At 38.6% G+C, this 23,959-nt stretch overlaps 1 protein-coding gene across 11 annotated transcripts in view; it reads right to left on the reverse strand.

Moving 5' to 3' along the window:
• The window catches only part of rapgef2b (Rap guanine nucleotide exchange factor 2b), a 100,209-nt gene that overhangs the window by 33,195 nt on the left and 43,055 nt on the right, over positions 1–23,959 (reverse strand). For 7 of the 11 annotated variants that reach the window (XM_044126698.1, XM_044126689.1, XM_044126693.1 and 4 more), the window contains exons 5-7: positions 14,709–14,784; positions 10,305–10,472; positions 5,439–5,456 (exon numbers count right to left, since the gene is read on the reverse strand). In XM_044126698.1, the coding sequence (XP_043982633.1) occupies positions 5,439–5,456; positions 10,305–10,472; positions 14,709–14,784 (262 nt within the window). Of the gene's footprint in view, positions 1–5,438; positions 5,457–10,304; positions 10,473–14,708; positions 14,785–20,164; positions 20,320–23,959 lie in introns of those variants that run through there. The other 4 variants (XM_044126699.1, XM_044126694.1, XM_044126692.1 and 1 more) reach the window with 2 other exon arrangements.

Here is a 23,959-nt window from a genome sequence, read left to right on the forward strand (position 1 = left end):
GGTTGGCATAGCAACGGACTGCAGGAAAGCCATTTCCTGGGCGGGGAAGTTGTAGCACTTCCTTCTAGGAGAAGCAGCGAAGAGGAGATGAAGGTCCAGTTGTAGCTGCCACTCAGTGGAGATAGCCATGACAACCAGGCGACTACGAGCCCCCGCACCCACAGAGCCAACCATCCAGCACCCCCATACACACACACACTTCAAACACACACACACCCTCCAGGGCCTTTAGTTGCTGTGGCGACGGAGGCAGCGAGACATGCCGAAATGGAGGGAGGGGAGAAGAGAGCATAAAAGAGACGGTGAAAGTGGCAGCATTGCGAGCCACTTCACCTCCATTCAGTTGGACCACAACGAGCCGCAGCGTCACCAGGAGACGCTCCAATCACTCATCAACCGAGATGTTAACTATTCACTCTGTGGCACAAACTGGGAAATACACAAAGCCACTCAAGATACATACAAATCTTTTTTCCCCAAAAAAAATCAACTTGTACTTCAGATGCATCAAGTTACATGAGAAATTTAAAAAATCCAACCTTTGATTTGACAAGAACTAAGTGCAACTAATTACAGTTATCAAGATATGGCGTGACCAAATTAGTTCATGTGGTTCTTTCTTCAAGTCACTTACATAATTGTTTCAAAGTCTAATAATAATAATTTGATATGGGCCTGAAAAAGACTAACTTTTTCAGTAATATCTATATGAAAGCATAATTTCACAAGATGCTGAATATTCCTTATTTTAAGTGTATGAGTTCTCATAAATGTACTACTTTATTCTTATAATATTACAATATTGTTCTGGTAATATTATGACTATTAAAAAATGTGAAAAAGAAGGTAGATTTACAGAAATAATGGATGGAAGTGTCAATCATGACAATAAATTGTGAAAGAAGTTAAGCAGAAATCAAATTCAGTCAGAACAGAGAGACTGGCTGCAGCAGAAGAGACAAGAAACATATGAACTGTACATGTAACATGTACTTGTTATTTATGATGTGATTAACTGGTCTTTTTACTCCAGCTCCACCCTTCTTTGTCTTTTTGGTGTTTTAGCTCATAAATTGCTTCAAACTATCGTTGGGGGAGTTTTACAAAAATTATCTACCATCAGAATCTGGATTAGTGCACAGGACGCTGCCATGGGAAATGTTCAGTCTCCAAAGTTACACTATTAACTGGGAAACAGAAAAATCAATAACAATTACCCTGAATGGCAGCTGCACATCCCTGCTCCATTCATACAAGAAAAAAAATGTATTTAATCATATATGCATTAAACCTCCAATGCAAGACTTCCAAAAAATAATGAGTACACAATCAAGAACACAAAACATCTAATAAGCAATATTTCATCGGACCCATATTTGTTGCGGATGGTGTCCTCAGCCTGTGCCTGGAAAGTGGCGTTCTACTAGCTGGTTTTGGAGCAACTCCAGTGAAAGCAACGGGGGAGGCGAGTGGGAGGCGGCGTGGGGTGAGAGAAGCCTGGAGACCCGAGATGACATCACCTTTCCTGCCCCAGCCATGATGTAATGTTTCAAAACAGGCACAAAAAAAGCTCAGGTGGTTTGCAGAGCGGCTCAGTCATTAATGTCTCCAACAATTACCTCCGGGGTTGGGGGGTGAAGAGGACAGAGGGCATCATTACATCACCGCAGCAACCAGACTGCGCCTTGGGAATATCAGAAACTCCTGCCCAACCCCCATCATCTGAACCTTTCTAGCAACAAACAAATTAATCAGGCTTTCACTGACTAATAAACAAAATTTAAAGGAAAGGAAGACACATTAAAAAACACACCCCCTCAGAATAACATTAAAGCTCTCATGTTCAGATGCAGAGAGCGCTAAATGCAAGAGGTGGAGGTGGGGGGCGGCCTCATGTGTCACTGTAAACACACTGCAAAGTGGGTGTGATAAGCAAGGCCATGCATGGTGCTTTACTTGCTGATGCGTAGCATTGGAGCCATAAAAACCTCATTACATCTCAAAAAACATAAACACATGAACTCACAGCGATTAGATTCCAGCTTTAAAAATGAAGAACAGGGGTGGATTTTTAATCAGATATTCAAAACAGCACGAGGGGCCCAAATGTTAGTTCTAGAGAGATCCTGAGTTAGAAAGCATCTGACATCAAAATGGTAAACTGGCATAAGAAACATTGTATTGCATTACTGTTATACAGAACCATAAAGGACAACAAATAAAATGGGAATTTGCCTTTTGGTTGTGGTCAAAATTGACATCTAGGAATCTAAGAATAGAATAAACATGTTTGTTTTTTTTAACTAAACAAACTTAAAAAGCATTTATGTTTTTCAGGTTTGTCACATGACAGCCAAAACCTTCTCTTTTTATTTAGAGGTAAAGAGACTTCAACAAAAGTGGAGCACAATTGCAAAATGTTAGGAAAAGAAAACTTTTAATATTTTTTACAAATAAACACCTGAAGTGTGTCCATTTTGTTTACAGAAAATACATTTTTAACTTTTGACACAGATTCTAATTTGGATTTAAATATGAACTTTGACTAGGCCTTGGTCTTCATGAAATAGAAAGGCTGCATTAAATCACACAGTTACGTGACCCATTATTGAAACTTGTTGCACTTGATATTATTTAGGGGTTTTGGATTAAAAGGGGGATGAATACATCTGCATACCACCATTTTCAGGTTTTTATTTGAATACATTGTATCATTTTCCTCCTGCGACGTAAGTATGCAAAACGTTAACGGGTTGTGAGGTTTGAATCTTTCTGCAAGGCAATGTCTATAAGAAGCTGTAAGAAGTCAGAAAATCCAACCACACATCAATAAACAGCCGGTTAAAAGTTCTTTGATCAAACATGAACGTTTTGCTCCTCTGATCCTCTGAAAGACCTGCAGCATCCATTAGAAGATCAGAGTCTCAGGTTTTGATTTATTGATCCATTCCTAAACGTATTCAGTGAATTTGTTTGAAAGTCAACAGAAAGCCACGTGCAGCAAGGACATTAATCAGTGACATGTGTCCCATTACGACGGCTCTAAGTGGCGTTGTGAGAGCGGGAACAATGATCTAATAAAGAGACTCCATTTTCATAGCTGCTGCAGCTCATGGGATTACTTCATTTTTCAAGCTGTTGTCACCTGCACGGTGCTCTGGAAATAATTTGATAGAGACGCAGGCTGCCAGACACGGCTAAAAGATTACACTTGTAGGTTCATCGGGGCAAAACATCTGTCGTAATGGAGCGCCTCCTGGAAGCAGCATAAATCTGGGAGGAACATGAACTACAATGCTTTCAAGAGAAAGAGCAGCACATGGAGAGCAGAAGAAGTTCATCAGTAACCTGTGGTTTCCGGGTCAAGTCAGATAGTAACTGAAAGGTTACGACCTGTAAGTCTTTACTTCTTCAGGTTCAACAGTCAGTTACAGCAGGAGATATTTCATGCTTGTGATGAACACAACGTTCAACTTCAATCTCTAAATGCATCAAGAAAGGGAAGAGATTCTCAAATTCAAAAAGTATATCAATGCAGTGGTTATAAAAATAACTTAACCAACTGATCAATATGGTCCAAAATTATGTTTTTTATGTAACTGTATGAATATTAGCAGCTATTTGGACTGATAATCGACACAAGTATAGAATAAAACACCTGCTAAATTTAGCAATGGTTTTCAACAACTTATATTTGCCGTTTGGTTCTTTATGGAGTAACATGATTACGACAAGCTGATATTAGCAGGTTCATCAGCTGAGCTGTCTGCTCAGGCAGCAGTCGAAAGAATCTCAATATATCTAAAAAATAATAGAAACATCTCTTTAGTTTCACAGGTTTACACATGTGAATGTTTTCCAATTTTTATTTTATTAAACATATTTTAAGATATCTACTCAAAGGTGTAGGCCAGACTGCCATATTAGTCTACAGTGTCTGATCAAGCAAATTAGCTCAACCGTAACCTGATCAAACAATCCTATTATGAGCTTAAAGCACCGATTTTCATCATGTTTCAAAGACACAAATGAGGGACACTGTGGGATTGTTGCCATGCAGGCTACCATTCAAATAGATGTTCTCCATCTATCATGCTCCAAACACTCAGTCCCTAAAAGGACCTGGCAACTTAAGCTTTCTCTATACCACAGGTTAAAAACTGGAGCCCAGCCAATAAATTAGCAGTTCTTCTCCTTCACCTACAAAAGCCTCTATTTCAGCTGAACTATTGAGCCAAAAATATCTGCTCCACTTTACTTCAACGCTTAATGTTTGATATTAGACTATTAATAACAACAAACAGGGCTGTTGCCTTTGTGGTGTATGCTGGGGAAAAGAGGTGTGGGTGTTTAAATCATGGAAACAAAGGATACTTCAAATAAAAACTGCATAGTCTACCCACACCCTGCTGACAATAAAAGCATGAAGAACTCCATTCATTGTTGCCACTTCTATTTATTTCAAAATTAAAACTGAAACATGTAAAAGAGAATGAATTATCCACTGCAATAGCACTGAATTTAAACAATCATGTTTCATAAAAGAAACACTGAAAGTTCCACTGGATCATTGAGAAACAGATGCAGGATTGGGAATAAATGTACAATAAACCCGTTCTGCTTGATCACTGCCTTTCGTACACAATTTCCATGCGAGAGTGAGGCTTCTGTAACTCTGTGCAGCTGAGGCAGAGCAGGTAGTCACAAAGGACAGCTCTAAAAATAGGAGCATGGCTTTTCTGCAGCCGAGAGTGGCAGGTTTGTTCTCTCCGCATTTACCAGCAGGTACGAGCGATCAGCGCTTTGAGCTCTGATCTCTTCCACCTCTCCCTCTTAATCCTTTTCCGCCCGGTTACTGCAGCACCCTAATGAAAGACTGAAAAAGCTGCAAATCTATTGGTGTAACAGCATTCTATATGTAGAAGAATTATTAAAACTGAAATCTTCCATCTGCCACGACAACCAGAACAGAGATAATAATCCAAAGAGCCCAAAGATAATCTTCAGAGAAAAAACATGCCCCTCACTCATCTCAGTTGTTAACATTATCACACTTTATAGCCCTATAAGTTGTATAAGAGTGATAGTTATCACCCTCTGTCATTACTTGTGGTAGTTTGTTTTTTTTAAAGTAAAATCAAGATAAAATGGATGGCAGCAGCAGAATGAGTGTCTTTTATCAGTCCTTATTAACAATTCAGTTCATATTGTTGTTGACGTGATGGTAATAGAATTGGAGAGCTGAGCATAGCTTCCTTTTCCATCATTATCAGCGCCCGCGCCGGCAAATGGAAGGTGTTTATTGAGGAAGTCTGCTAGCAGCTACAGATAGGACGAATGGGGAATCAGACGCAGATAAGCCTACCGAACACATGCAGCTAGAAAACAAAAAACGCACAATGAAAACAACAGACAAACACTGCTAATGGATACGATACCTTTGGTTTATTGCATTCCTGGAAGCCGAGTTAGGGGGCGAGCCGTGAAAGGAAGCAGAAGAGAGGAGAGTTATCAAATTCACCACTTTTCAGCTGAGGGTGTGAGAAACTGGAGGTGCAAACCATGCTGACATGTTAAAAATAAATCATACACCTGGTTTTATCTTTTTCTATCTCTAGATTAGCATATAAACTGTGAAACCTTTTCAATGAGAACATCTAAGTTATGAACAAAACAGCAGAAAAAAGTTGTGAAAGCCAAGTTTCAATTAAATACATCACAGAATGCACTTTTTAGCAACAATTTTAATGATCACTGCAGCACATGTGATCAGTGTTGTCATTAAATAAAAGAACAAAAGCTGTGTAGTCGACCCCTGTCTATCTCAGGACTTTTTATACAACATGAATAAAATATTTGAAAGAAAATTCAGCATGGGAAGCTCAAATACAATGCTGGATGCTGATTGGCTGAACCCCAAAGAGTAGGGATGAGGAACACTGTAGATGTTAACTTCTACAGTGATGAGAAGGTTTTTGCTGCAGATAAGCCTCGATTTTTGGGACGGTTCTGGGCAGCTAACAGGATAAAGCTTTACTCTTTATGTTTAAGTCAAATTAGTATTGAATTTGACGGTTCCTGAAGCTACATGATTATAAGCACAGAAAGAGAAAAAAAAAACAAAAAACTTCTTAATGGTATTTTAGAAAATAGTGGAGTTGGAGCTCTTGTTTTACCTCTGTGGTGACTCTGTTATAGTTTCAGCTTTTGAGGTTGGAGTTACATTTTAAACATTCAAGCTGAAGGAAAATCAACAATCTGACATCTAGCTGGAAGGTGCAAACCTCGCCGACATGTTAAAAATAAATGATACACCAGTCCTTCCAGGTTTAGGAATGTCTTCCTGAAATTTAAGATGAGTTTAAATAAAGACAAACGGGATAAATCCAAATCAAGAACTTAAAAAGAGCTACGGATCCAATCTGCTGTGCAGCATTCAGTAAAGAAGATCCATCAACAGCAGCCATGTTGACATTTCCTTCTAGTCTGAGTGACAGAGAATCCCCACAAAGACCTTAAGAGAGTGACTGAGAAAGAGATCTGAGAGAAAACCTGTGTGTGTTTGTGTGTATGTTGGGTTGACGGCTCAAATGGCTGATAATTTTAGAGGAAGAGATAGCACATCTGAGATAAGGTGCAAAATGGAGAGTGACTGAGAAATTGAGATTATCAGCCATTTGGAAGGGAAATATAAAAAGATCAAGTGTGTGTGCAGATGTGTGTGTGTGCAGATGTGTGTCCATTTTGAACAAGGCACACAAGTGTCAACTGACAGTGTTGAGTACACAGGAGGAATGTGTTGAATCCTAAACACTGTCCTTTTCCATGCCCTGATTTATCCATGGAAAGTAAAATATATGAAATATTTATCTTAATCCTTATGAATCCAACATTTGTTTTCTTTGTTTTCAGTGACGGTAAAAAAATGATTGTTTGGATTAATTTATGATACACTAAAGGACAAAAATCACTTGAATAACTTTAATTTGAGTAAGAATTAGGCTAAACAACCAACAATCCAGACCAGCATACCAATGTCAATACAGCTTAATGCACAAATGAGAATTATTTGTGTAATAAAACTATTAGAAATCTGCAGAACATTTCTCCAGTGCATCCATGTGACATTTAAATATCAAACTACAAACGTTTTCCTGAATTTGTTTGTTTGGGGTGAAATTGAGATCTGATATTAAAAGCAGGAATCTATGCAGTTCTATAAAAACAGTAAAATCTACAATCAGGTCACCTGAATCCCTTTGCTGCACAACTTTCTCCAGGATGAACACTCAAAAGAGATGATGTGGTCTGAATGATCATGCAACCTAATGTGATGTTTGCATTGCAACCCTTAAACAGGCAGTAAGATTAATCTTATAGATGCTTATTTCTTTGATCAACATGACAAACCACTACGACTTTCCTGCACTTTGGAAATAAATGTAATAAATCACTCCTGAATTGATTAATACAGAGTAACGGGTGAGGTATTGAACTCTAGTGATGTTCATCAGCTAATGGATGTTGATATTAATCCTAGTTCAGTCCTCTGTGTAACAGAATTCATTCAAATCAGAAAATAAACATGCTTATAGTCATGAGAGCAGACTCTGTTTGTGTTTAAGGAATTATTCTCCATTATGTGTAAAAGTTAAGGGCCTAATACAGTTCCCTTAACAACAGCTAAACTTCAGATTGTTTGTCTTTGTGAGCCCTCCCACTGGGAGCTTCAATCTGAGGTGAGTCTGACTTTGATTTTTCACCCATGTCACCCTCTGCAGCAGCTGACTACCTGGACCCAGTGTTGCTCAGGGACAGGAGGAGTTCGCACAGCTGCCTGCAAAGAATTTGGGATCTGAGAGTTATACAATAATGTCTCTTTAATCAGAAAGTCCATTGTTTCTTCTAGCAAAGAAATCGGTTATTCCAGGATTCACCAAGTATTATGACTGACATTTAAACATGCTTAGCTAAGCACCAAATTAGAGATGAAGATATTAAAATACCTCATGTGTTTTTCTCTACCAACAGGATTGCATTTAAACAAAAACTATTTTTTGCTTTTAAATTTAGACATCTTTCACCTTCTTTTCATGGCTCTGATCATGTTTTCAACTTTATGATTAATATAGAACAAGCAGCTAAATAATTAATTATAATACTTATTAAATTGCCCTAACTCACTGTCAATCTATAAAAAGTCTCACCTGCCTATCTCCCAAAATTAAGAAAATGGGGCTGATTTATCCCTAATTTCTATGTACAAATGTGAAAACAGAAGGGAAACTTTAAACCCTGCTACAGACCTTGATCTGATGACAAGATGAGTCTGTGCATATAAACATCCCTTAAAAAGTGCCTTTGATGACATCTCAGTCATAAAGAAACAAACATAATAAATTTTGAGCTTCAATAACTTTTCATTAAAAAAAATCAGCAAACTTTTAAGTCCCTTCTAATATACATCAAAACAGCATTTAAATCTTGGACATTTTTTGTGTCTCAAACATTTTAACAGAATTTAACCACTTTATTAGTTTTTCAAAGGGCAAAATGCTGTTTAATCATCCTGCATCATCTTAAAAATGGTGACGTTTTTGCTTTGCATTGATGTTTGTTTGGATTGGTTAAATGTTCTACTGGCATCTATCGGCACGGAGAAGTTGAGGTTATGGATTGATTTCCTCTCCATGGTTCCACACCTGTCCTCACGTCTACCTTAAAGACCATGACTGAGATAAGCCCTTTTCTTCTTTCACTTCAAAGAATCTCTTTGTTGTGTTTCTCTCCTCCTCAACAAGCCTGGAACATTTGGTTTGTGCCTGGCATTCTAAATGCTACAGATTAGCATGCTATGCCAGCTTAGCAACCGCCAATGTTCAGCATCTTTGCTATGCTAACCTTCTCCTTCAGCAACAGCGTTATTGTTAAATACACTGCTTTCCATACTGTACTTCTAAGTGTGCTCTCATTTGGTAATGCTGGTTGTCATGGTGCAGACTCCATCCTTCTCACAGACTTTGTTCCGAGCACAGAGTTCAGAGTCGGTGCAGAGATGTCAGGCCATGAGAAAGTTCAGAACCGTCCAGCATGTATTTGGAGATCAGAGTGGGGTGTGATAAAAGCTGGAAGGAGATTATGTTTCTCCTCTTTAAGAAGAACAGATTCACAAAGTCGTAGACAAAAACAGACGAGTACCCTGACGAGGACCCGAGGGAACGCTGGGAACGAGAGGAATGCTGTGAAACGCTTTGGAACAGGAAGTTGTGTGCAGAAACTTTATGATGGCTATTTACTTATTTCTTTGAGCTTTCTTTTCCCAGGGAAATAAATTAGAGTGCAAAGAGTTTATGTCGAGGAACAACAATCAGCAACCAGCTAGATTTTTCTTCAAAGATAAAAAATAGATCAAAATATGACTATTTAGTTTTGATCTGCAGCTCAAATATTGGGAATTTCTTTTCTATTATTAAATGCATCAGAATTCATACTGGTACTTTCACAGTGTCATTCTTTGTAGAAATTCAGTGCAAATATATAAAAACTTGCATTTGTTGTTGTGTCCATATTCAAACACATTAACTGAATCTATTTAATTGTAAACCAAAGTTATAAAGAGTCATTGTGGAAGGTTCAAAGAGCCAAAGTCTTTTATGTTATAATCCTTAGTAAAAATATTGGGACTGGCAGAGCAGACTTCGAAAAAAAGCATGAATCGGTTTCAGTCAGGAAAAGCATGACTGGTGCGGTTTGAATTACTTTTTATGAGATTTTAAAGAAAGTGGAGTTTTCTCCAGCTGTAGCATTTCTTTTTCCACCTCCAGTACATGTGCACTGCCTATCAGCTGGAAGAAAACACACCATTACATATTTTTTTGTAAATTAGCCAAAGATCACAAACATCCCAACAGGAATCACAAACAGAGCTACTCTGACACCAAACATGGTTCCAGAAGAGACCCAATTAGACACGCTGAACAAACTAAAGAAACATTCATTAAAAAGACGACAGATCAACAAACAGAAAGCTGAACGGTCTCAAGAGTCTCTAAACAGACACAGAAGTAGAGCAACTCTAATCCAACAAGAAGAAGGGAAACGATTTACATCAGCAAAGATCAGAAGAAAGCATGAAGGAGCACAGGGCAGGGCGAAGCGAGCACCCCCAAAAAGATCAGACATCACGGCACAACCTTCTCTAACCAGATCAGCTAAAAGCAGAAAACACAAAGTTATCCTAACAGCGATTACAGTGGAGGAGCAGCTCTGGAGCACAGCGAGGATAAACACTGGCTGAAACTCACCGTGTGGTAACCCCGGGCTACGGGCGGCTTTCCAGTGGGGTACGGGTCCACCGTGTCGATGATAGTCTGTCGCTCGCCTTTCTGGTTGATCTTCCGAAAGCGCCGCCGGGACTGTCGGTGCGAGGCTTGTCGCTGAAAGTACTCCTCATTTTCATCCATATAGTCCACCTGTAAGCAACACGGATAGAAGGGGAGTGACTGTCTACGTCTTCATTCACACCCCTCTCCTCTTCTTCATCCTCCCATCAGCAAAAGAAAACAAAATAATAAAAACAAAACTCCCCCATGTCCCTCATGCCTCCTGCCTCTCTGGTTGCGTAAAAATAGAAGTGTGTGTGTGTGGGCTGTGCGACGAACACTGACGTCAGAGGATGCTCGCATCAAAACAAGAGATGGTGAGGAATTTGTATGAGAGTGGTGAGCTGGGAGAGAGGCGGACTGACAGGCAGACATAAACAAAGATGAAGTTCTGTGCAGAAAAAGACGCTTTGCTACCTTAAGTTAAAATCCGGTTAAATCCCTGCTTCCATTCATAATGAATGAGGAGAGGGAGAAAAATCATGGAAAACTGGAACAGGATGGCTCTCATCCTACCAGGGAATCTTAAAATAGTTTTTCTATCTTCATATTCGGGGCCCAATCCTTTTCAGCTCTCGCTATTTTTCACATTTCTTGCAGCTCAACCTTTGGGATTACGCTGCTGAAAAACCTCACTCCGCCTTACCACCGGCTGCCATGACAACGGCAGCAGAGTTGTGTGCTAGCGAGGGCATAAAAGAGTGTTTGTGTGTCTAATTGCTCTCTCTGAGCTGTGTGTGTGTGTGTACAGTACAGGCACCTCGGCAGCGGATGAATGTGCTCATTTCACTGCAGCTTCATGGAGCCGAGTGGAAACTTTGCAGCAGGGGAACCTCTGATCCATCCTGCTCTGTAATTATGAAATGGCTTGGCTTCTGGGATAGCAAAAGCAACAGCTAGCAGACCAGGGTGGTGGTGCTAATAGGAGGCGGAGGATCTGCTGGAGTTGTTGTCCCATCTGCACTCATGGAGACGGCAATTATGTGAAATGAAGACGTGCTGTTATTGCAGCGGTGGAAGCCCGTTGTCATTCCTGCACACTGACAGCATGCAGGTTACCTCTGCTGCTTTTCTTGGAAGGAAGATGAAAGTAGGACATGCTTGCACTTCCTTGAAAGACTGTAGTGCTTGTTCAGATTTTTATTATGTGGAAAAAAAAACAAAAAAAAACCATAAAATAAAAAACCGTTTCATCACTTCCTGTCAGATTATGACCGCAAATTTCACAAGATTCCACAACAAATTAATAGGGTGCAACAAAATGGAAATTTTGTCAATATCAATATCTGACAATAATGTTAAAAAAATGAAAAGGCCGATACCGATGTTAATGCCAATGTTGGGATGCCAATGTAATATGCATCCCAACAAAATAATGCCCCACTGAAGACCAAAAATCAGAAAAAAAGTGAGGCGAAAGTTTGTTTTGCTGCTCTGTGTCAAAAACTATATTCTTTTAGAATAAAAAATATTTGTGAACCATTTACTGTTTGTAGGTTTCTATATCTGACATTTTGGTGATGACAACTGAAATGCATTTCAAAAGGAGGGTCATACTTTTTTAAAATGTGAAAAACATGAATTTCTAAGTGGCTGCACAGTGGTGCAGTTGGTAGAGCTGTTGCCTTGCAGCAAGAAGGTCCTGGGTTCGATTCCCGGCCCGGGGTCTTTCTGCATGGAGTTTGCATGTTCTCCCTGTGCATGGTGGGTTCTCTCCGGGTTCTCCGGCTTCCTCCCACAGTCCAAAAACATGACTGTTAGATTAATTGATTTCTCTAAATTCTCCCTAGGTGTGTGTGTGTGTGTGTGTGTGTGAATGGCTGTTTGTCTTGTTTGTCTCTGTGTTGCCCTGCGACAGACTGGCGACCTGTCCAGGGTGAACCCCGCCTCTCGCCCGAGACGCAGCTGGAGAGGAACCAGCAACCCTCCCGACCCCATTAGGGACGAAGGGTGTTCAGAAAATGGATGGATGAATTTCAAAGTTTTTCCCATAATGTTTAAGTTTTGGAATTTTTTTTATATACTTTTAAACACTTTGCAAAATCATTCAATGTTCTGCTGAACCACATCACTATGAAACTTGAACAAGAAGAAATATGGAAGTGTTGATTTGTTAAATTGTTGTTATTGAGTTAATACACAGAGATAAACTGGAAGATGCAGAAATAAAAATGGAAAAATTGTTACTTGGGGGGGAAAAAATAAAAAAGAACTTTGAAAATAAAATGGATTTTATGCAGCTGTACATTCACATGATGAGACATGGTGGTGGCAGAATCACTACAATTTCAAGGTGTTTTATTAATAAAAATAAATGTCCTTCTACTTATAATATGAGATAAACTTGACATAAAATACACTGAAGTTTGTAGTTTTAATGTGTGAAATATGTATCTGTTAGAAAGCTGCTTTCATCTGTTTGTACAGTGTGGCTGGATGAAGCTAGAAAACAAAGACAGCTTTTTGCACAAGATCAGTATTGAGCACTTAGCTTAATGCTGAACCCGTCAATAAAATCAGCATATTTGTACCAAGATTTGTTTTTTATTTGAGCCATAAGATTTGATTTAGTGGCTTTTATTTCTTCTTTATGGACTGATCGTAAAGATGAGCACATTTATCTTTCATAAAGCCACAGACCATAAAAAGCCATCTTATCGACACAAACCTTGTCCAAAGTGGAGTGATGTAGTTACAAAGTAATGCTCCGGGTTTAGGAATGAGGATATTGATAAGAAATGTTGCAGTGATATTTTACTAATGATGTCATATCTGCAGCTTTTTGGTGCCTCATGCAACAATAATCTAAATCTTCTCAGACCTGATGTAGCACGAAACTGAACAATTAATATTAGGACTTTTACTTTCTGTGTTATTTATGAAGCCTCCAAGAATAAAACCTCACTCTGAGGATGGGTTCATATGTGAAAAGGTGGCAGATTCATCTTAAAATAAACTTCCAGTTGGGTTTTCTTCACGTCTTCAAGTTTTAAACTGTGATGCGTTCAAGGCTGCAAGTTGAAAGGTCAACAGATCTGATGTATTGCATTGGTTATTAACAGACTTGAAGTTGCAGCTGTCTGAATGTGTCTTGGCAGGATCCTCAGCAGTCTATGGGGTGACTTCAGGCCCCAGTTAGCTTCTGTTCAGCAGATGACTGTTTCCTGCTGCCAACTTGGCCGCTGCGCTTCGCTCTGAGGGAAATTTCATTCTCAGCCACTTAATTTTAGCAAAGCTGCATTAAGAAAGAAAAATCTAAATTTAATGAACACAAAGGTCTTTATCTTTAATAATATATCAAAAGCATATACATGCTGAATGAATCTCCAATGTAAAGCCCGGTTTGTGTTAAAACTTTATATAGTTTATATAGTAGGCCAAACAGGATGATGCAACTTCCACATTGCAGGTGGTAAGTGGATAACTGTGGGTTTAACAATAATCCATTAAGACATGCTGCAACATGCGAGTGGACTCATGTCCACGTTAATGGCTGTTTTCTGAAGTTTCAGTGGATTTACACAGAGAAAGCCTTTCATACTGAGCTCCCAGCACTTATTTTCATTTTAAAACATAAACTAAAAGTGGCTTCATATTTATGGAAGATACTTCTACAGTGAACAGTAGAAAGAAAAGGAAAGGTAAGGGATAGGAAGAGCAGAAGGAAGGACAGAAGGAAAAATGAGGCAAAGGCAGAAAGACGGAAGTAGAACACAAAAAGGTAAAAGGTAGGATGAAATTAATAAAGGAAGTTATAAAAGAAGGAAGGACTAAAGCAAATAAAGAAAAAAGAAAGAATGAAGGGCATATGGAAGGAATAAATGGAGGACAAAAGAGTAGTAGAACATAAAAGTGAAAGGAAAGAAGAATGAAACTGAAAGGAAGTAATCAAGGAATGAAGTTAATTAGAATGAGGAAGGAAACAGAAATGATGGGAGGACAAAAAAGGGACACAAGTGAGGAAAGAAGGAAGAACACAAGGAAGGAAGAAAGCAAGGGGAAAAAAGCAGAAATAGAAGGAAGAAGGAATGAAGAAAGAGTATATGGAAGGAAAGAGAAAGGGAAAGAAGTAAGTAGGCAGGGAAATAAGGAAAGAAAGAAGGAAGCAAGAAAGAAGGAAAGTAGGAAGGGTACATGGAAGGAAAGTGGACATAATGACAAGAAAGGAATGACAATGGGAATAAAGTGAGAAAAAAATAGACATCTGCAACATTTTCTTTTTCCATGCTTATTTATCTTAGAAAATAAATCAGATTTTACACTTTTAATAGCAACAAAGGAAGTCTGCTCTGAGCAGGAGTTTAAAAAGCAGAGAAATGAACTCACCACAATCATTTCTGAGGGTTCAAGGACGATGCATTCACATCCACGCCGCAGGCTGCCTGCTGATCGCTTCCCAAAACTAAACAAAAAGATTACAAGAAAGAAAAAAAAAAAAAAACGTCAATAATGCACCTTAAAGAAACAGAGTCTGGTTTGACTTGCACTATATTCACATATGAACATGCTTCTCTGTTAATATTCGACAGCCAGGATCAGTGGAGAATCCCATAAATGTTTTCATATTTCTACGCAAACACAGCGAAAAGCTTTCACTGTACACCACCTCCTTTCAGATTCAGGAGGGAAACACCCGGCTCTGGAAAACTCCACTCTCATGACGTCAGTTTGTACAGCGAGCCCTCCTCCTAATGACCAGAGAAATATTAAAAGCAGCAAAGATCCAAAATGAAAAAAATAAAAATAAAGATTCTCAGCCATGGAAATTTTAAGCATGTGCAGATCCTAATTGTGGGTGTTGGGATGAATGTTGCCTTTGTCCAGAACAGGATTCCCATCTAGACAAACAAGAGCGTCCTTGTTTGTCATTTTAAACATCTTTTGCTTCAGAATGTGACCCAAATCTCGATTGTTTGCTCATTGTTTGGTTAGATAAACTCCTGAGATTCACTGGAGTTAGTGTAACAAACCGTCTCTGTTTGCATCACTGAGATACAAATTAAAATATAGTCCTCTTAATCAAAAGCATCTATTTTGTTTTAAAAGTACTAACATTTTGTCACACTCAAGTAATGTTGATCATTAACAGTTTTTTCGTTTGAAAGATACCATACTTGATACCATACTTGTTTTAATTGAATAATTCCTTAATATTAATGAAAAGGTACTGCTTCTACTGCTACATTGTTACTTATGGGAAGTTACTCAAATTATTTACTTAAAACAACCTCCTTTATTGTGCTGAAAATTTACGACTTAGTTTTGCTAAAGTCTTTGCACTAGAAACTAGACAAACATACTTGGTATGACTTTGTGTTTTTGCAGCGTTGGTGAGAGTTTTCCTCCAACTCCAAAGTTAACAACAACCAAACAATGATGTCTGTGATTAAATTAAAGTTTGCTAAACCTGCACTGTGTACTTTTAAATAAGGTCTGGAGCGACTCTACTAAAGTTAGCAAGTGTGGTCACTGGGACAGATTTTTATTTTCCTAACTGGAACCACTGACCTCTCCCACACAGACTCTTGATTTGGGATCAACACAGTTCATTTAATGTCCATTAATAGTTACGTGTTACCACACTGTCTGGAGTGACTTTACTTGGCTTTTAAACCATAATAACATTGAAATACTGTAGGATAGATGCTGTATTGGTCTGATTTCAGGGTATTTGATCCCACCCTGGACTCTTCCTTGGAGAGGAAGGTGTTTCAGCATCAGTAGACATTATTTACATAAACAACCCAGATTTGGCCTCCACAGTGGAAACCCACACAACTGGCAACCAGGGTGTAGTAGAAGCTTTTAGGAAACTAAGGTCCAAGAGAAAAAAGCCCTATGTTAATTATCCATTTATATATGATGGATTACAACTACAGTGGACCACAGCTTGTTCAATATTTAAATATTTTTCTGTGGAACTAAATTAAAATTATGTGCATAAAATCTGCCTATTCAAGGATTTTCCCAAAGTGAATATCAAAAATATTTGAAAGAAAATTCAGCTTTGGAGGCTAAAATAGCTGTAAAGCTACTTGGCATGCTATTTCTTTTGCAAAGCAGCCAATCCAGGAATGTCATTAATTTTCCTTGGTGCTGATTGGCTTGTTGAGTGATCATGTAGATCAGGAATTTGCAGTTCCTACAAATTACCAAGCAATGCCCAAAGTCGGTCCTCGAGGGCCGGCATCCTGAATGTTTCAGTTCTCTCCCTGGTGGTAGCAACAACCTTTTCAGCATGTCAATGTTCTTCTTAGGCCTTCTAACAAGCCATCATTGGATCCAGGTGCATTAAGCCATGCAGGATGCCAGACCTTTCACATTAAAAGCACTTCAATATTTTAAATACTCAAGTATAAGTTCTTCAAATCAGCTTTTCTTTTTCTTTTTTTTTTTTTACCTTATTTTTGTTGTCGAATGTCTTCAACTAAGCTATAAGGATGCTTAAAATTCATTGGCAAACTTTGGTATCTCAGGTAGATAGATCGCCCAGAGACTAAGTGAGTGGCCAATGAGAGCAGACCTCAGGCCCAGCAGGACATAAACACTTTGGGCTTGTGGCTACATGTTATAGCTGGGGTTTGTTCACGCTGGGAAATAATTACCAGCTGGCTGCAATGGCACAGAGCAGACATATTCATTTCTCCAAGCAGATCTCGCTGGATTTTCTTTTCTTGTTCTAGTAGAAAACTCTTAGAAACTTTATCTACTCTTGTCAGCCTGTCTGTTGTTTGGTGACAAAATGCACTTTTCCAAGTTCCCTTTGATAACTCAACAATTTAAAAAGAAAAAAACGTTAAGCCGAGAAGCTTGTGTTGAATCAAAGAAAAACATGAGCAGCAGCTTGAGGGCAATGGCACCGAGTGAGTTAATGCTGATTGTTGCTGTTTGCTTTGCCTGAGCTTCAGTCTAACGCCGTTGTAACTCTGCTTGTATTCCCTGACAAACACAAGCCTGAATCCCACCACGGGACAAAACACACCGACGCGAAGAGCTTACTCAGTATTTTTATTGCAGTTCTCGACAAGAAGACAAATGCTGTAATTCTTTTGCAACTGGTTTCCAGCACTGCTGATTTGTCGGGGAGGCAGTGGCTTTACAGGAAGCAAGGTCTGCTTCTGATGCTACCAGCAGCTCTGAGCTGTGTTTCCACCCATATACATATCACAAATGCATCAGGCTGCCCTGTGCAGACAGCAGAGTGACATGTTTAATCATGCTCCTCCATTCCTGACATCAGTAATCCAGTGCTCAATTTTACATAAAAAATAAACGCACCGCTGGCAATGTGAGATATTAAAGCAGGGATTATGGAAGTGCAGCGTGGGGGAGGAACACAAAACTATCTTGTTTGGAGATTAAACCTTGTAGTGCTCCAGGACTAGCAGTGAATGTAAAGGAAAAATAAAAATCTTGCAAGAGCAGAAATTATGTGAAGAATAGACTGGGATGGTGGCACCTCTAAAATGAATGCAAATACTTGATTTTTATCAGCAGAACTGATGGTGCTGAAGTGCACCGAGCAGTTCCAACAAATTACCAAGCAATGAGGAATTTAGGCTGAAGTGAGCCCTGCTTCAGCTTTCCTGAGAACCGCATAGGATGGGACACTTCCAAAACCAGAAAGACAAATTTCACAACCAAAGAAATATGTCAGAATGAATCATTACACTCATATTTTTAACACAGCAATGCTGCAACACAGATTGTTTTTTTCCTTTACTATTGTTTAAACCAACGATGAGAAGCCTACTGAACCCACTGCTATTCATTTAGTCCTTCACTTGCTTGGACTAGGACACACTCTCCATGTACAATGCAAAACTGCTAAGAGTCTTCACATTGATGAATTAGAAAAATAAAATGGTGCAATAAATAGCATATATTATCTTTAATTACAGATTGTTGTTACAGATAGGGCTGAAACAATTTATCAGATTAATCGTAATAAACTGGCTATTGAAACAATAGTCAGCTGATGAAGTAACTAATAAATCATTTTTTGGATCATACAGACTAAAAAAGGCAGATTGCTGAAAACATCATATTCAGAACAGTAATCGAGAAAAAACTGTACGAAATATACACACTTTGTATTTAAGATGAAAAAAATTGTAAAGAAAATAATAAAAATAAAAACATCTAAAAGTAAACATGTTTTGCTATCCTACTAACTGGTTAATCCAAAAATTAAACAATCAGCTTTACACTGTATTGACGAGTCAATCAGAAAGGTCTGAAATTTCATATATTGATATCAGAAGTATTTTTCAGCTGCAGATGCATCCTTTGCTTCAAATAATTAAGAAAGCACTGAGGAAATACTGTTATGGTATTCTAGACAAGAAAATGTGTATTTTCTTTTTTTTTAAATGAGCTGAATTATTTGTTTCAATTTTCTATGCATTATACCTTAATCTTTATCTTATCTTTATCGTATATTCTCATCCAATAAAGATATCCGATAAATGATTATTTGAATAAAATAATCACTCGTTGGAGCCCTAGTGTCAGATCCCTGTCTCGTTTAGTTGCATGCTAATTTGTTAATGAATGCATCAAAACTAGGAAATTGGGCATCATCAGAAGTAGTGAAGCATATAGGTAAACTGCAATTCTACAAAATCAGAATCTAAAAATGTCATCATCATCATTTCACCTCCAGCTTTTATATCAAATAAAGTGTGAGGTGTTTTATTCCAAAGGTTAAAGTTGTAATTCTATAGACAAGCCAGTTTACCTTTATTATCAAGAGTAAAATGACTAAAGCATGGAAAACGATCAGCTGCTACTGTTCAGTCATCTCTGACAGACATCTCCTCTGCCTTGGTGGCCCTTTAGCATTCCAACCAACCTGCGCATCTGAAATGTCATTCCACAGGGATCACTAACCCTGAAGCCTGGATCCTGGATCTGATCTGGCTGGATCAGATCTCTTCACTTTGCTTAGGTAATTAAACTCACTAAAAGGGAAATGCTGGATTTTAACACTACAACACTTTAAGCTGAATAAACTTTAGATCAAAAGTGGTTTTACAACACTTTTGAAGAGTATAGAGAAGAGACTGGAGGAGAGGACTGACTAGTCCTGATTCATAATTTGATGAAAACCATATTCGTGTTTGAAGTGCTCTGGAGCATCTGTATCAACTGCAGCTGACCGCTCGCCCATCTAGCAAAGATGAACAGAATGCTTTGGAGGATCATCATGGCCGGATCACACACAGCCTACGGTAAACCTTTACCCTGTCAGACCCAAAATAGAAGTCATCGCTGAGGCCAAGAATGTCCAAATGACTCGTGACTTTAACTTCCCAAAATACAAGTTTACTTATACTCACAAGAAAGGGAAGAAGTGGGTTTAGAACAACTAAAAGAACAATTCATTTGGAACATATTCAACATATTTACCCCTGCAGCATGAGCATTATGTCTTGTTTTGGTTATAAAGTTGCCAAAAGTCGCATGCCACCCTACAAACCTGAGAAATACACACCCGTTCCTGGCTGACATATCACAAATAACTTCAAAGGCATGCTTCACATTCCAGACGTGACTGCTTTACAGCTAACAGCTCCCGGCGTGGAGACAAGCCCCACTTTAAGCTCACAACCCTGAACTCCAGAGAGCCGACAGAAGATGTAGTGAGAGCTATAATCATGTCTTTAGGTTGAATCAGACTGAAGAAGCGGCAGCTGCAGCCGAAGTGTGAGCACTCACCCTGTCACTCTAAAAGTGCTCGCAGAGTGACACGGCCACCTGGGAAGACAACAGGATCCTACCTTAAAATATCTCCGCCTGATAGTCCGGAAAGAGTCCCAAAAATCCGTCCCAAGCTCCGGGACTAATGTGTGACTGCAGCATATCGTCCTGCACACACCCGCTGCTGCTGTCTGAGATCTGCGTTTTGTGAAATGGGTGTGCGTGGCTCTGAATGTGTGTGTGTGGATCAGCTCCTGTCTAAAAGCTCTGCCCCCTTTCTCATCTGCCCTTCCTCTCTCCCAGCGTAATGTTTAGAGTAGACGACAGACAGCATTCCAGCGTACGACTCACTTCCTGCTACAGTCACAACGCATGAGAGAGAGGGAGGGAGGACAGTTTGTTCTCACTGTGTATTTATGTTGTAGTTAGGTGTAAACCGCCTGTCCTCCCATTACAGTAAAAATCTCTCACTGAAGTCTTTTAGTTTTAACTCAGTGAAAATCTACTTTAAGGAAGTTTTTTAATAATTATTTTAATTGGACACTTTAATTAAGTTGACTGCCATCAACAGAATGCTTTGAGATGATATGATATCTTTGCTGAGTCATGTTGAAATTTAAATATGTAAAACATCATAGAGAAGATTCCTGTAACTTTAAGGGAATTTCCTCTTTTGTTTCTGGATTCCAGTAAAAGTAACTTATCACATGATTTTGAGGAGCAACAATATTGGACCCATGACTGCCTAAGAGCTGCGCCAGGACACAGGACAGTTTATGGTTGCATAATCAGCATGTTTGTCAATAATCAATATATAGTTGCACTGTAGCCTCCTGCTCTGTAATCATATTGGATCATGAAGTGGCTAAAGATTCTCACCACTTAGGTAAGGAAAATAACTTCTGACAAGTTACTTTGGTCAGAATTTCCACCATTTACTTGACATCTATCAATAAAAAGCCACTAAATGTGGATTAATTTCTCCATTACCAGCTCTGGTGAAAAGTCAAATTTTTTTCTATTTATTGATCACATCAACACTACATATCCCACCATTTTTACTCAACAAAGAACTTACCAAGAGCATGTGCTTCAATGAACGCTGATAAAAACACAAATATGGCCAAGGTTATCGACATTTTTTAAGCAATGCGAATAAATGTAATTTCTTAACTAATTCCAACATTTTAAACATGCTCAAATAACCTGAGTTTTCTTAGATTGTATGGAGTACAGAATATCTGGCTGCTTCATCTCCCCCAAATGCTGCTGTGCACTTCCAGCCAGTTGGATGAAAGATTACATGTTTCCTTTGCTTGGAATTAAAAATAATACTAAAAAATCAGCAGTTTGAAAATAGCTTGGACTACAAAAACCACAAATAATCATACAACAGAAACTTAAGATGGAATGGCTTTTCTCAATCTGAGCTGTACTGACCCATTTCGCGACACACAAGACACAAATTAATGCATCAGCCTGATTTTCCTCCACTAACCCGGTGCGGATTCATTTAGAGGTTTAAATTAAAGAAATGCACATCAATATAAGAACCGTTTGAGTCAGATGGTTGAAGGTTCTAGAAGCAGTCTGCTCATAATGAAATGACTCAGCAACACAAAGGGAGGGAAGTTAAACTGTTAGCAGCATTAATAAAGTTCATAACAGAGGGGAAGTTATCATGTTCATATAAAGAGGAATTGAAAACTCAGACTCGTTGCCTACAACAAGTCTGAGTTGTTGCAGGTAACCCCATATGAAAGGATGGGGGAAATACCTGTAGAATAATAATAATATCTCTTCTTCCAAGAAGGACTTCAGAGGCAATTATGATCCAAAAACAGTTACTCCAAATCTATAATTAAACTAAATATGGTTTGATTGCTTGCTGGTATAAAACCTGACACACTATACTTACAACTCAAATGTTATATAATCCTAAATTAAGCTATTTCTAAGATGTTACAGTGCTAATTGGATGTTTTGTCAGAAAAGTTGCAAACCCGAGAACACAAATCTTTATTCCATAGTCCACTTATACTGCTGGCTTTTGCAAATAAACTATATTGTCAAAGTATTTGCTCAGCTTCTTTTTGAAACATAAACTTTAGTGAGCTCCACTTTCTAATCCATGGGATTAAACCTGTCATCCAAGCTTCAATCCATGTAGGAAAGAGCCACAAATTTAGGTATTTTTGATCATGAATGTAGAATTGTTGGGCAAGAAGGCCTGATTTGCAGTCTCTGCTCAAATTCATGCAATCAGTGTTGTGTGGGCTTGAAATGGGGAGTTAGGTCAGTTCAGAACCAAACTTGCTCACTTTAATCTTTATAGACCTTTCTTTGTTCAAGATCAGGTTTTAACAGGAATCCCAAAATGTTCCTATAAATTTGGGAGCATCAGATAATCAGTAATGTCTTAGTAAGCTGAACCTAAACAAAGTCAACAATGGTCTTTCAAATGGTCAGTTCCAATAATCTGCACAATCAAGTTATATTGTCTAGCTTTAGCTGAGACAATATAACTTGAAATGCACATCATTTGCTCATGCTTCTCTTAATCATGAGCAAACATTGGCATGTTCATATCTATAATCTTTATCCAAGCAGAAAAATGTTTGTCACAATAATAAATTCATATTTGTCTACAAATGTGTAATAAATTAAGATTTAATTCAGGTCTAATTTGAGATTTTCTTTCAATCACCACAAGTCAATCCAAATCCAAAGGTCAAATATCCCAGTTCCATGTAAAATAAGATTTCTGAGTAAGCGAGTAAGGAGTTGGTTAGGAAATTATGAGATTTTCTGAAAAAATATTTTAATCTAATTTGAAGAAAATCAACACATGCCTATAAAACGTAAACTAACCACTGCTATGGAAAATGGTTTCACAGTGTCATTTCACTGTTATGGCTGTCAAGATAGAAAAGAAAAGATTTTTAATGACTCTGTCATTAAAGCAGCTCCACAATGATTTATTAAGCTTCAATATTAAGACATGATGCCTCTTGATCAAGCTTACCAGACCATGCTCCAGCACTTGCTTTAAATTCATCACCCACTCCTAAAGACTAATTCATAATAGTTGGATTTTATTTCACACATGGGTGAAATCACGCACAAAGAGCTCCAACTTCTTCACTTAATGGCTGAATCATTCATCTTCCCCAGATCAGATCTCACTACAGCTACCAGGGAGGAGAGCAGAGGCACTGAGAGAAGGATGGAGCCGTATCAGGTTTTCAACCTGGCTGTCAGTCTAGATGCAGACAGCCATTTCTGGGCAAGGTCCGCCTGAAACCCAATTCCAGCGCATCTTTAAAAGCTTCAGGAAGTCCCGCCGGACTCCATTCAGTTTCTCGTGTCACAACCAATTTCCCCTCCGAGCCATTCTGCCCTCAACAGTCTTTATAGACTAGATGAAGGAGGATGTGTTTTCTTCCTGGTGCCAATTCAAAAATGCATCTAATGAGGAGAAGTCATTTTAAATAAGAGGAAAACTGACAAATCTAAGTAGGTAACGGTTTAGGAAACCGTTTACAAGGCAGTTAAATGTAACAGGTCCATACACCCGTAATTATACTCTTAGACACAACATGGGGTGGCCTCCACATATTCACTGATTAGGACTTTTGTTGCAGTTCCCCAGTATAAAAACCAAACTGTTCCTGTTATTAAAATGGTTTCTCTTTCAAGCTGAGAGGGTGCTCTGTCATTTAGAGTTGAGGAAGTTTTTTTGACTCTGACATCCTTGAAGGTTGTGAATCATAAGGTGACCAACAGCTAACTAGTGGAATATGAAAATAAACCAAGACTTGGGAAGATTTCCTGTCAAAGTATCAGCATTTCTCATGAAGGGATGAATCAGCCAT

The sequence above is a fragment of the Gambusia affinis genome, linkage group LG09 (genome assembly GCF_019740435.1).
Source record: "Gambusia affinis linkage group LG09, SWU_Gaff_1.0, whole genome shotgun sequence".
NCBI classification, from domain to species: domain Eukaryota; kingdom Metazoa; phylum Chordata; class Actinopteri; order Cyprinodontiformes; family Poeciliidae; genus Gambusia; species Gambusia affinis.